The 14168-nt window shown below is 38.3% G+C and overlaps 1 protein-coding gene across 3 annotated transcripts in view; it reads left to right on the top strand.

Annotated features, from left to right (window-relative positions):
• atp6v1h (ATPase H+ transporting V1 subunit H) overlaps nucleotides 1–14168 on the top strand; it is a 32117-nt gene continuing 17949 nt past the window's right edge. The window contains exons 1-9 of one of the 3 annotated variants that reach the window (XM_063461966.1): nucleotides 1–88; nucleotides 788–941; nucleotides 3495–3594; nucleotides 4184–4273; nucleotides 4903–5016; nucleotides 6345–6449; nucleotides 7540–7599; nucleotides 8591–8688; nucleotides 10629–10821. In XM_063461966.1, coding sequence (XP_063318036.1) covers nucleotides 838–941; nucleotides 3495–3594; nucleotides 4184–4273; nucleotides 4903–5016; nucleotides 6345–6449; nucleotides 7540–7599; nucleotides 8591–8688; nucleotides 10629–10821 — 864 coding nt within the window. In that variant the 5' untranslated portion in view covers nucleotides 1–88; nucleotides 788–837. Of the gene's footprint in view, nucleotides 89–141; nucleotides 159–787; nucleotides 942–3494; nucleotides 3595–4183; nucleotides 4274–4902; nucleotides 5017–6344; nucleotides 6450–7539; nucleotides 7600–8590; nucleotides 8689–10628; nucleotides 10822–14168 lie in introns of those variants that run through there. The other 2 variants (XM_063461967.1, XM_063461968.1) reach the window with 2 other exon arrangements.

Consider the following 14168-nt stretch of genomic DNA (forward strand, 5'->3'; position numbering starts at 1 on the left):
GTGCATGTGACTGACTGACTGTCACATGACGGATCGTGACGCTGTGTTGTAGTCAGTCAGCTGTTCATTCATATAGCTCAGAAGCTGGGTAAGAAATTTAACCGAGTTTATACTCTGTTGTTCGTTGACGCATCGATTAAGTTTTTAGCGGGCAAAAAGTGTGTTTCTGAATCTTACTTGCGGTGTAGCTGTTATAATGTGGGCTTTTTACAGAATTGCTTTGAAGCTATATTAGCACAGCTAGCTTATCTTAGCATTCTTAGCTTGTTTTGCAATCGGTTAGCTCTGAGCTAACGATGTTTGCGTCGCCTTTGGCGTTAATAAATGACATATTTGCTTGTACAAACCGTATTAGGCTACAGTTTAGGCACAGCTTGCTGCCAAAAGCTATGTCATCAGTTGTTTTATCACAGCTCTCAGGAAGACAAATGTATGACTTGATGTGACATTGGGCAAGCTAGTTGCCTAGCTTGACCTGCTGCTGCTGGTTTTGTTTTTCTGTTTAGCCATTTAAATTAAACCAATAAAACTGCACGAAAATGTTTAATATATCCACACACGAAGAAAGAATAACGCTATAAAACAGCTTTCGCCCTCGCTTAAGAGCTTTATAAACAGATATCGAGCCCCGTTAGCTATTACAGCATCTTAACTGAGTATTAACAGAAGTACAGCATAAACCCAGGCGTTGTAGTTTCTGTTCTTGGTTCTCCAACTTTCCAGCTTGTGGGTAAGAAAGGGCGGAGGGGGGTGTCACTGTACTGAATTTGAATCTGTTTCTCATAAGGTGGTGCTGGATCTCTATCCGGACATATACTGTAAGGGATTTAATACAACATGGATATTCGCGGGGCTGTGGACGCTGCGGTCCCAACCAACATCATTGCTGCAAAAGCAGCTGAGGTTCGGGCCAATCAGGTCAACTGGCAGTCCTACCTTCAGTAAGTTCATATTACAACGGTACTTCATGGTAATATACACATGTAAAATAATGTAATTCAGGACAACAGTTCTGTCAGGAATTCTTCTTTTACAAATCTCATGCAATTTGGATTTTCGGAGACACTGTAAATCATAATTTTGTTTGACTGTATGTGTATCTTCTTTTGAGCTATGGTATCTGTATTGTAGTGGGCTAAATTATATTTGAAGGTGTGTTTTGTATTTTGTTCTCACCAATTACATATATTTCTCTGCTCTTTCATTGTCACCACATCCAAAGGTTTTCTTTCTTTGCTGTTTGTTTATAATTATTTATTTATTTTTTGCATTAATGTGAAATCTATGCTGTAGGTAGGGTACATCGTAACTGTAAACCCCTCTGAAACCCTTAAATGTAATGTAATTCAGTTGTAACCTGACATAACCTTGCATGTCATGTTAATGCAGCCCACAAACACTGGGATTGGCCTGTTCAGTAGCTGACACAGATAGACAGACAACCATTCATGATCACATTCACACATACAGACAATTTAGAATCACCAAGTAACCTAACCCCCTGCGTGTCTTTGAACAGTGAAAGAAAGATTACCTGGAGTGAGCCCACACAGAGATGGGGAGAGCATTCACTCCACACAGAAAGGCCCCAGACTGAATTTGAACCCTGTTGCCTCAGCTTTGAGACAGTGGGTAACCATGTTCTAAATCGGAAACAAAAATAACCCACTTTCATGGTAGCTATCAGTAGACTGCAGGTTTTTCACGTGTAAGTTTAGCTTCCTGGTCTCATCTTCTCCAGTTGTCGATATTGCTTTGTGGCCCCCACATATCTGAAATTAAATCTAGGTTTCTGTTTTTGTTGTTGTTGTGTATGTTGCCTGAGAGTTAGTGTGTCAAAATCTTGTTAAGCTGAGCTGTCACTTCATGAATATTTATTTTTTTCTGCATACTTTAATGGTCTTAGTGCTGGCTACGTCCTGTAATCTAAAATAGCTACGCTCCTTTTCTTGGACTGAGATTCATTGTCTTGAGTGATACTTCCTTTTTTAACAAGTATGTGTTAGTAAAGAAGGGATGATTTGTGACTCATAAAAAAATCTTCAGATTTAATTCAGCTTTGAATAAGTGTGGTCATACTATTGGCATGTTTTTGGGTTTGTTTGTTTTTTTGTTTCTGTTTTTTACAACATCTACCATTACAGAACCTGCTGTGCATTGTCTTGACTAGGAAATGTGGTATGTTGTGGTCAGTTGACATTATTGTTTACATTGCCCCTTGCAATTCAAAGGATCATGTTAGTGACTGAGCAAATCCCAATCCTCCAGTGAGTGTCTTTGTTTGAGTGTAGCAAATCATTGCACACATCACAGTACCAAGTAATTAAAAATGTATTTAGAATTAAAATTAGTGCTGTCAGCGTTAATCTTGTTAAAATGACGTTAACGCCATAACCGCATTAACACAGCAAATCTCCGTTAGCGAGTTAGTGCGGATCGCCCCGTGCGTGGGGCTGCACAGCGTCAACGCGTTAGCGCGGTTAGCATAACGGAGATTTGCCACGTTAATGTGGTTATGGCGTTAACGTCATTTTAACGAGATTAACGTTGACAGCACTAATTAAAATATAACTTTCAAAATAAATGTCATAAATTATTTCAAAACACAAATGCTAGAACTTAAAAAATCCACAAAAAGTCCACAAATCTCAGGCTCAGTGGGAGAAAGTTCCAGAGTCTGGGGCAACTGTTGCAAAAGGTCTTGTCTCCTTTAATTTTCAGCCTTGTGTGATGCACAGCCAGCAGGCCCTGATCATATGACCTTAGGGACCTGCTGGGGTGGTATGGATGTAAACGTTCACTGATGTACACTGCTGCCTGTCCATGCAGAGCTCTAAAAGTCAGAGCAGGAATATTAAAGTAGACTCTAAAGTTAATGTGAAGCCAGTGCAGTGGAATCAGTAATGGTTTTACATGTGAGTGCTTAGAATAAAACAATTAGAATTAAACAATAGATTACAGTAGTCCAGATTTGATGATATAAAGGCATTTTGGTGATATTTCTTAACCGGTAAAACCAAGAGCAAACCAGAGGTATAATTCGAGCATCCAGAGTGAAAGTTGAGTCAAAAGTTATAGGTTGTGTTATCAGGTTCCTGATAGAAGATATAGCAAGAGGACCTAGAATTTCCATTACTTTAGTCTCAAATCTCAGAGGCGCAAACAAGGACTTTTTATTATTAACTTGGAGAATATTGTCAGCCATCCAACTTTTAATAGAGTCTAAGCCCCCATGCATGATCTGAATCTTAGAAACCTCTTGGGGATAAAAAGAAATATATAACTGAAACATATGTGTGTAGCAGTGATAAGAAAAGTCCTTAAAAGTGCTCAAAACGTGCTGAAGAGGGAGCAGATATAACAGAAACAATAAGGAGAAGAGCTGTTTCGGTGGAATGAGCACTACAAAAGCCAGACTGCAAATTATTAGGAGTGCTGCATTTGTCCAATTTAAGCTTTGTATTAATGTGGAAATCATGTCATGATTTTTTTAGGAGTCAAATGATCTCAACAGAGGACTGTGAATTCATCAAGAAGTTTGAGGTGGCCAGCTCTGATCAGAAACAAGTCATTCTGACCAATGAGGGGCATCAGGTATAGTCCTTTTCTACTGTCTGTCCATTTTATGTGCTTCATCGGTGTTAACATGCAGGGCATTCATACCAGCTCTTTTAGATGTTTTCAGCCTTTATAGATTAAGCAAAAACCAGTCACAGTGAGGAGTCTTAGTTATGCCATTTCAGATAAATGATGGCATTACATCAAAACAATGAACATTAACCATCTCCCTCCATAAGCAGTTGGACAGCTGAACACTGTGCTAATTTAGCATTTACCGTGTAATCTTTGAGGCAGATGTGAAAGTTTTTTTGTAGCATTTCATAGTTGTGCAATTTTACTGAAGTTACATGTCTTTTTTAATCACTGTTGATGTGACAACTTCCTGTTTTTAAAAAAAAAATATTTTCTGCCTGTGTCCACCACTAACAAGACAGCACCAGCTCTTGTGTTTGCTTGTGTTGTTCTGTTATCTGTAAGATCGCAGCTTGCTGTGAATTGAATTCCTACCAATCTATTTCAGACACACTGCTTTGCATTATGTTTACCTGAGCTTGAATCTCTTCAGAGGTTCAGTGCAGAATTTTTAAAATACATATGTGCTTTTTTTCCCGTTTTTGCCCAGTGTGCAAAGACCTTTCTAAACCTGATGGCTCACATCTCCAAAGAGCAGACGGTCCAGTACATCCTGACTCTGATTGATGACACCTTGCAGGTACACAGACAGAACCACTGACTTGGGACAAATGGAATATGCATGTACAAACCTACTATCTATATATATGTAGACAGGGATACTGAGATTCATGCTCTTTATATAGAGGGTGTGAATGGTTCACAGGTCACATTGCTTTACCCTCACATAGACAGACTTGTGATTTAGGTTTTCGAAGCACTCTTAGCCTTGCTAAGTTTCTAGAAAAGCTAAAATAAAACTATTAAAGGTCCCCCTTGTGCTTGGATTATAGAATCAACTCAAGCGTGGGTTAGTAATTATTGAAAACGAAAACAGAGATTTACATCTTTAAACACACAAGTGGTATATTTGGAGGCTTGGCTGATGAGAGTTGTGATTGAAATCTCAGGGGTTCTGCAGCATTCCTGGAAAATAGATGTCTAATACTAAAATCTCAGCAGCTACAGAGATAACTGGAGAAAACTAATTAAACCTTTAATAATGGCATTAGCCATCGGGACAATCACGTTTCTATTAACATTAGATCATTTTCTTCAAAATATTGTGTTCCTATAAAATAGATTATCTGTCAGGCAGTCAGTTGTTTAGTATTCATTTGCACAACCCAAGATCTCATCCAATTAAGTTTTATTTTTATTGTCTCGCAGGAGAACCATCAGAGGGTGAACATCTTCTTCGACTATGCCAAAAAGACAAAAAACACCGCCTGGTCCTACTTCCTTCCAATGCTGAATCGTCAGGATCTCTTTACTGTCCACATGGTGAGTTAGAAACAGAACAAGTCACATCCAGACAATTTTTGTAAATTGTGCACAAGTACACAGTGGACGGTGACCCAGGCGGAAAAACATTTGTGGTCTTGGAAAGCAGGATCATAGTGTACTTAATAGAATACTCTAAATTAGCTGGTATATTCTATTATATTTTTAGAGCCATAAATTTTTCACAGATGTCTCTGTTTCTAATCATGGCAAGGCATCAATAATTCCTCACAAAGCAACCTTCCACGTTTTCCTTAAAAACAGGCAATTAAATGTAATGACTTCTCGCTGCCACCCTTTTCTAATAAAGAATGACCACCTAATGACAAACTGAGTACTATGATAGGGCAAAGCTTAATTAAGAATACCAGCCAGATGGCATCCAGCAGGTGGGCATAATGTGACCCCAAGTCTATGACACAGCACTTAACTCAATCAAACTGTCATGCTGAGTCTTGTTTTTAAATTACAGGCTTGACGTTTCTCTCCTGGCCAGGAGGAAATTGGAGAACTGAAATTGTTCCTGTCTCATCACAGAACACTTACCAAGCTGAAATTGTTTATGAGCCAGTAGCTGTGGCCTCAATCATTGTTTCAACTCCATCAGGCTATAGCTCACAGTTTGTGTTAAAGCAGTAATTTAAATGGGTCTCCAGAGAAGATATTTAAATATATATATATATATATATATATATATATAGATATATATAGATATATATATATATATATATATATATATATATATGATATGTACCTGTTGGACTGCTTATCTCTGACTTCCTTTCTGTATTTCAATTTAATTTAAATTAAATATACAATCCTTTTTGCGCACATCATGTATGCCCAGATCATATAATGATCATTTATATAGTGCTTTTCTATTCTTACAGCCTATTTGCTTTAGACGACACACTTTTTAGAAAATACATTCATACAGTGCTTTATTCTGTGCATTCTATCCATCTCACACAGCCAATTTAGAGTAACCAATGAACCTAAGATATAAGTCTTAGAACTGTTAGAGGAAGCTGGAGTACCTGCAGAAAACTCGTATGCACAGGGAAAACATGCAGACTCAGAGAATATGTAAACTCCCATAGAGAATGCTGTGGATAATATTAAGCTTATTTCCTTTGCTTCCTTATCTTAATACTTGAAAGGTAAAAAACACCTCAAAATATATTGGTACGACAGTAATATAACAAATAGCATATTTTACATTACATACACCGTGATCTGTCAGTACTTTATATTTTATTGAGGATTTTCTGTAAATTTCTGTTGCTAGCAGAGAATATGGATGTAAAATATCCTCCTTCATTTAATAGGCGGCGAGGATCATCGCTAAGCTGGCTGCCTGGGGCCGCGATCTGATGGAAGGAAGTGATCTGAACTACTACTTCAACTGGATCAAGAGTCAACTCAGCTCACAGGTAAATGAAGCGTAATTGTTTGCAAAAAATATAATGTTAAAATAGTTTCTAAATCTGTGTTTTAAAGCTGTTTTCAGTTTTTAAGGTCACATAGATTGTGATTAACTGCTTGTGGAGAAAGAACCTTTAAGTATTTAATTTTTGTGCTACACTATTGTACAGCTAATTGTCTCTTTGTTGCGTGTATGTATAATTGCTGGTATTGGTAGTAGTATATAGTAAGGTTGCTTGACAGTACATTTATTCTCGTTAACATTCATTTTCAGTATGAATATTGCAAGATCATATTTAAATCATTGCACAAATTACATTTCATAATGCTGGTTAGTAAAGATCCATTTCATTTGCACTCTTCGATTTGGTTCAGTTTGAACATTAGTGTTCAAATCAATTTTTGGAGCTGCATGAAATGGTTCCAACTTTTTTTTTCCTGAATCATTTCATGGGTTATTAACATCTCAGATATTGGCTCTCAGCTTCTCGAGACACTGGGCTCCTCTTTCACCTGTGGGGTTTAATTTACTCCCTTTTTCCAGAGTGTAACACTCTAAAAAGCCAAAGTAATTCATAATTTCCACCTATTCATTTTGTCTGCATTTTATTATGTTTTTGGGCTCACAGTGGAAGCCTTGTTTGAAATATAATGTATTCATATTGGGTTTGAACAGACTTGTCAGACCTTGAGATTTTTCCATTGACAGATGCTCTGTAGGTGCTAGTGTTGCTTTGGCAGATGTATGCAATAAAGAGTGGGCTGATAAAACGACATCTAGTTTCTCCATTGTATGCCAGTATTTCCAGCATAGCCCCAAAGTTGTCTTCAGATTTTATAGATATCCAACTTTTGACAACAGCATGGTTTTGTGACTGTTCTTATTTTTAACACGTTCTGTCTTTGCAAGTTTTTTTAAACTGCTTCCTGAAATTGCATTTGATGTTCCTTTCCCCCTCAGCAGCCAGGCAACCAATCAGTGAGCACCTGCTGTCCCTGAATTACATACCGTGTAGAGTCCACTGCCTCTGTACCTTAGCTTGAAGTGAATCCCTTTGAACAATTTTGCACCTCTTTCTTTTGTTTATTTCTCATTAGAATCTACACGGTACAGGTCCTGAAACAAGCATTGGAGCAGGAACTATTTCTCCCAGTGAAGTGAGTATGAGTGAAGTGCAGCTTCAACCATCCTGGCGCTTCCCATACAAAGAGTTTAAAGAAACCAAAATGCTGGGTTTGTGCAAGATGGCATCTGTCAGCTGTCACTGGACTTTCACATCTTTTCTCTCCTCCCCGTTTCTGCCCCATCTTCTTCCTGCATTCAAGATCTTCATTATTAATTCCAGATGGTTGGAGAAATGAGTCAGCTGATGAGACGCTTTTAGAAAGAATTCTCCATTTAGATGGCATGGTGTTTGCTGCCACTGTTTGTTTTTAACTGTCTGATTGAAAATTGCATGCTGTAAGCTAGTTCTCTTTAAAACAGAAAGCGCATGACAAACATCTTTCCCTGAACATTGAAATAAAAAAGGAAAAATATAAAAAGCATTTGCACAGCAGCAGCATCCTACCATTTTATATCTCATATCTTTAATACAATATAATTACTCTGATAAGTATGCTCAGAAATATGTACACGGCTATCTAACAACTGATCGTCATCTTTTCTCTGCATTTTCAGCCAGGTAACCCCCGCTCCTCCACTCTTCTCTCTTCACTGCTGCCTGTTTCTCTCGCTGGACTTCTTTGCTTCTACCCAACCTCTTTAAAATAACAGATTAATGTGATCAGTTCTCTCCTCTCAGCTTCTTCCACTCTAATCTCAATTTACATTATTCTGCTTAGGTGTGATGAGCGTTTTCCCTCCTGCTGCTCTGTATTGTACTGTTGGTGTGTGATCTAGCATGTGTTGATGGACTCATATGAAAAGACTGCATGTGCGATGCCTTGGGTTTGAAAGGTGACTGTAATGCAAAGTTTGGAGTGGTTTTTTTTCAATGTGCTGTCCCTGATCATCAACTTCTTCATGTTTCAGAGCTGCACTAAATGTGTTTGACTTTCTAACATTTTGTTGTTGTTTTTTTCTCCTGGTTTCAATGCTAAGGTTTTAGTTCATGTTTAAGTAAATGTTTGCCACTGTCTTTTGCAGAGCTCTCAGTATGTCCAGTGTGTGGCTGGGTGCCTCCAGCTGATGTTGAGGGTCAATGAGTATAGGTTTGCCTGGGTGGAGGCTGATGGAGTTAACTGGTGAGTGAAGCATGTATTAAGGTTGACTTAAATATTGGTTAAGCTGCTGAAATAGCCCTTGGAATCAATATGAATACAGTTCCTGATTTATCATGGGTTTGCTTATGCTTAGGATTCTTGTAAATACGTTAGTTAGATTGAAAAGAATCACTGAAAGGAAGAATAATGACAGTGACAGTCGCATCATGTAAAGTAGTATTGTAGAGTGTCTCTGTCAGGATGTCATGACACAGTGCTGCTGCTAAAGCATCGTAACTTTGTTTGCTCTTTTAAAATATAGTTGTAATCTCAGCTGTCTAAAAAGTTTTAACTTCATTTATTTTCCATCCTCCTGATTCATACATGTCTGCTCTGCTTTTCCTTGAGTCACCAGTGATCATCTTGCTTCTGCTGTACTGTGAGACTTAAATATCTTGTAAAGACTTAGAGCTTATGGAAAAGGTTGTTCTTTAAAGTTGCTAAAAAATATTTAAAAATTGAATAATTGAGTGATAATGGAGAGTTGGCACAGACATATTTTGATAAAGGCTCTGTACCATGGGAATTTTTGAGAATGGCATAATTATTTGTGAAGTTCCCATTTCACTTCAGTTTCCTGTATGCGATAATCGAGGTTTGGTTCCTGATTGAGTCGATTAGTAGAACCTCTCTGGTCTTCTAATTGTCTTTTTCTCTGTTAGGCAATTGATGATATAAACATGTGAAAAGTTTGTGCAGCAGCTGATTTATTGTTTTGGGGGGTTTTTTCACACTACTTTTCTTCCGATCAAGTAAGTTTCAAAAAACACTGAAAGGTAAAAAACCAGGAAATAGAGCTCAAGATAACAGCATCACAATGCCCATTTTGGCTGACAACAAGCCACATCTCTAGGTGAACAAAAGGACTTAAAGGAAAAGCAGAAAACTCACCTATTTGAAGGAGCAGGAGCCATGAAATTTTGTCATTTTACTGGCTTTTCAGCTATATTTCTGTATCCACTTCATCCACTATTTCAATGTAATATTATTCTCTTGATAGGACTCTTTGCCTGTCTGATGGTTGGATAAGCTAATAACCTAACAGCCAGTCACAGTAGGGCAAACCTCTGATTTACTTTTTACCCAAACATAAGTAAGGCTGTAGTATAAAGCCTGGCTGTTTGTAATCATCTGCATTTGACTTAATTTATATAGGAGACACACTATAAGGTGAAACATTTAGTCAAGACAGCACAAAGCAGCATGAAAAATTCACTGCTGACTCTATACCAAGTTTATATTTTGTTTAAAAAAATATCTGATGTAGCTTTTGGTGCCGCTGTCAAGAAGGTGCAATCTCTTCCCTGACGAAAATACATGAAACTTAATATGTAAACAAAACAAAATTCAGAGCCACACAATTTCAAATGTACTTTTAAACATATTCGTCATATTTGTTACAAATTAGTCTGTAACTGATCAAAAAAAGCAAAGTGCTGAAGAGTCCCCTCAAATATTACTGTACAATTGCCATTCAAACGATCAAGAACTCTGCAGGTTCATGCTCACTAAAACTGAGTGAGACAAAACATGAAAGGTTCAAAATTTAAGGTACAAATTATGTATAATTTACCATCATCTTTCACTAATGCCTCACTGCTTAATCTGTATCACATAATTATTGCACATCTGTGAGATCCACATCTCTGCATTTTACAGCTATTTCTGCAAATGTATGACACTCTGTCTACTTGTAATCATTAGTACCATACTCTCCATTTGAACAACTCTTCTGTTATTTAAAGACTGAACATCTCATTCTCAGCCATCATCACAGATAATGGAAGAGCAGCGTGTAGGGACACAGCTGTGAAAGCTCTCCTATTAGTAAACAGCTAGCAGTGATAAACGTTGGTCTTTTTCCCAGCACTTTTTTTGATCCATTTTACTTTTTATTTATTTATATTGTTTTTCTGCTTAAGCATCACAGCGGTGCTGAGCAACAAGTGTGGCTTCCAGCTCCAGTACCAGATGATCTTCTGTGTTTGGCTCCTGGCCTTCAGTCCTCAGCTCTGTGAACAGTTGAGACGTTACAACGTAGTGCCTGCCCTGTCCGACATCCTCCAGGAGTCTGTCAAGGAGAAGGTCACCCGAATCATTCTGGCTGCCTTCAGGGTTGGTGGAGAATTTTTCACTCATTGTGTGTTTCCCACTGATACAACTGCATCTGCATTTTCTCTGTGCTTTGTCTTTGTCCTTTGTCCTCTGTTTTGGGGGAAACCTAGAGCTATCAAGTATGTGGAGTGGCTACAATTAGTTAGAATATATTAAATAACAATGCATCACAGTGAAAGGGTTCACTTGTGGTGATCACAAACCCAAACAGAAATATAAATCTGCAGCTTTTCCCAATTTTATTGTTTGGTCGATTCTCACCAGTCTCACCGTGTCACCCTGTTACAGCTGACTGCTGTTTGTCAGGAAACAAAACAAAGCACTTTAGCCGAGATGATAAACACCAAACAGCAACTAGCTGGAAAGCGTAGTGGAGTGTGTAGCAGCTGAAGACACATATACTTTCCTGAAGTCAGTGGAGATCTAAAACAGAACTAAAAGACTGGACTACAGGTTCATCAGGTGGCCTGAAACATGACTGTGTAACTGTTGGATGAGTAAATGGAAAAGCGTTTGTTAACACGTCACTCATAGTTCTTAATTCTGATATAGGGCATGCATTTTTTCAGACTCTGGCACAGCATATTTGCATCTAATTGGATTCTGCTCTTTATCACAAGAAGAGGAAACGAAAATGGCAACTCTAAATCAACAGATGGGGCTGCCTATAAAGAAGCAGGGCCATAAATGATACATAAATGCAATTTATGACTATGCTCCGCTTTCAGCTCCCTGCTGTGATTGTTCAAAACATCTATTGAATATTTAATGTAGTCCTAAGAGCTGTGTTCTGGACTTTGTTGTTTTGTGTTTATGCCAGGTAATGAAATCCCTATAGTGTGCTACTGACAAAACTGAATTAATGGCATAGGCCTCATTTTTCAGCTAATGTTAATGTAATTTTTAACTGCACAGAGTTAATAATTCTGACAGGGTACCAGTGCAAGTCTGGAACATATAGGAAATGCACTCTGAGTCAGTGGAGTAACTGTCAGGTCTTCATCAAGCTCGCTACTGTGCTTGGGAAAAGTATAGAAATAATTATGTAGTCCTGAATGATTACACATATTATGCAGATGATTTGTTTTTTCTGAAAAAGACAGACAGCATACTAATGACACAGACTGTAAGGATCCTCTGCTTAAAGCAACACATTAGTATAACTGACAGCCTGCAGTACCTGACCACCATCAGCACACATCATCTTGAATACTAAACAAAAATTCTTGTCTACTCTGTGAAATGTCTAAAGGGAAATATGGATCTTTAAATAAAACTTTTCAGTGATAGCGTTGCTTTCATTTTTTTCAACCCAGACAACTTCAGTGACCTTGCTCAGAGCACAATGGTGTTATAAATGGCATTGATTACATGATTGAAACATGAGCTCAGAGCTGATTTTAGAACCTAAAGTTGAGGAAGGTATTCACTGATGTCATTGTAATCTGAGTCAGTATTCCAATGTTGTTTTTAATGTTTTATTTTTTTTTTTCATTTATGCTGAAAGAAACTTATTTGACACCAAATTTATGTCCTGTTTTATGCGTGTTGTCAATTGCTGCATCTGTTTCTGGTTTTAATTTCAGCCCACAGCTTTTTCATCACACTCCTGCCAGTAGAGATGTCACATGAAGGTTTTGGTAAATGCACTCGTGAAAGATAGAGGCTTTGTTTTCTTCATTGGGAACTTCACTACATTACAGTTAATTAAAAGCAGTGGTGCATGGAGTCACCACATCTTTACGTTAAGCGGGTTTTCTCATGAGTGTGTCAACTTGCTGTATGGTGTGTGCATTTGAGAGCTACAAGACGTTGTTTTTCACCAACAAATGGGGTATTTCTTTGTTGACACCCAGGGGCTCTCCAATCTTTAGAAGGCTGAGATTATTTCGAGATTATTTTACAAAAATATTCAGCGCTTTTCTGCATGTTGCTATTTGTCCCAAATGTCCTAATTATGCAAATGATTCTGCTCACCACATGGGATGAGGAAAGTGACTTATTATCCAGACCATCTGGAAGTCCTTGAACACATCCTCAAAGGCAGAACTGCTGCGTTTGTGATGTGTTAGCATTAGTTTAACTGTGACTCTAAAACTTTTGTTTTGACTACTCTGCTAAGGCCTAAAAATGTTGAACCTTCTTGTAGCCATAACCCCTTAGGTGGTAACTAGGCTCTAAATATTTGGAGTGACTTGACTGTTTGATCTTTGTGAAGACATTGCAGGTTACTCTTAAAAGACATTTGTGAGATATTAGTCACATTTGCTGGTGCCAGAAAAGATGGTGCCAGCAGTACACATGGCAAGGTGTCTGCCAGTTTTTGCCTTGGTTAATGTTAGTTCTCTTCCTTTCTATAATATCTCTAAATGTCTTAGTACTACGTGTGTGATCACCAGTTGCCTTTAGAGATCAAAGCATCTTATGGTCTAGTTCTGAAACAAACTGCTCAAGGACAAGCTTTACCACCTCCTTTACCACCTTTTGACATACCTGTGCCAACTCCCTAATGCCACACCCTGGAAGAAGCTCCCAAGGAAACAGGGAAAACGGGCTGGTACACTCGTCAGAGTCAGGGCTTACCTCTGTGCTTCTCATGCAACTACAGGACCAGTGGAGTACACCTTTAGATGGATCCTGCATGTTGTCCCTGGAGATCCCATAACTTTGGATCAGCTTCTTCTGGTTCCCTGTTTTCCTAAGCGGCCTCGGTCCTGTGGATGTAGCATGGATCTCACAAATCTTTGCACCCTTGCCTATGCTTGTGCTTCAGATGTCAAAATCTGCACTCTTCAAATAGCTTTATTAAATACTAGATCACTACAGTGGCTTGCAAAAGTATTCGGCCCCCTTGAACTTTTCCACATTTTGTCACATTACAGCCACAAACATGAATTAATTTTATTGGGATTCCATGTGAAAGACCAATACAAAGTGGTGTACACGTGAGAAGTGGAACGAAAATCATACATGATTCCAAACATTTTTTACAAATAAATAACTGCAAAGTGGGGTGTGCGTAATTATTCAGCCCCCTGAGTCAATACTTTGTAGAACCACCTTTTGCTGCAATTACAGCTGCCAGTCTTTTAGGGTATGTCTCTACCAGCTTTGCACATCTAGAGACTGAAATCCTTGCCCATTCTTCTTTGCAAAACAGCTCCAGCTCAGTCAGATTAGATGGACAGCGTTTGTGAACAGCAGTTTTCAGATCTTGCCACAGATTCTCGATTGGATTTAGACACCAGACAGGTCAGGGATAAAGTTATTGAGAAATTTAAAGCAGGCTTAGGCTACAAAAAGATTTCCCAAGCCTTGAACATCCCACAGAGCACTGTTCAAGCGAT

This window comes from Pelmatolapia mariae, linkage group LG18 (assembly GCF_036321145.2).
Source record: "Pelmatolapia mariae isolate MD_Pm_ZW linkage group LG18, Pm_UMD_F_2, whole genome shotgun sequence".
In the NCBI taxonomy this organism is placed as follows: domain Eukaryota; kingdom Metazoa; phylum Chordata; class Actinopteri; order Cichliformes; family Cichlidae; genus Pelmatolapia; species Pelmatolapia mariae.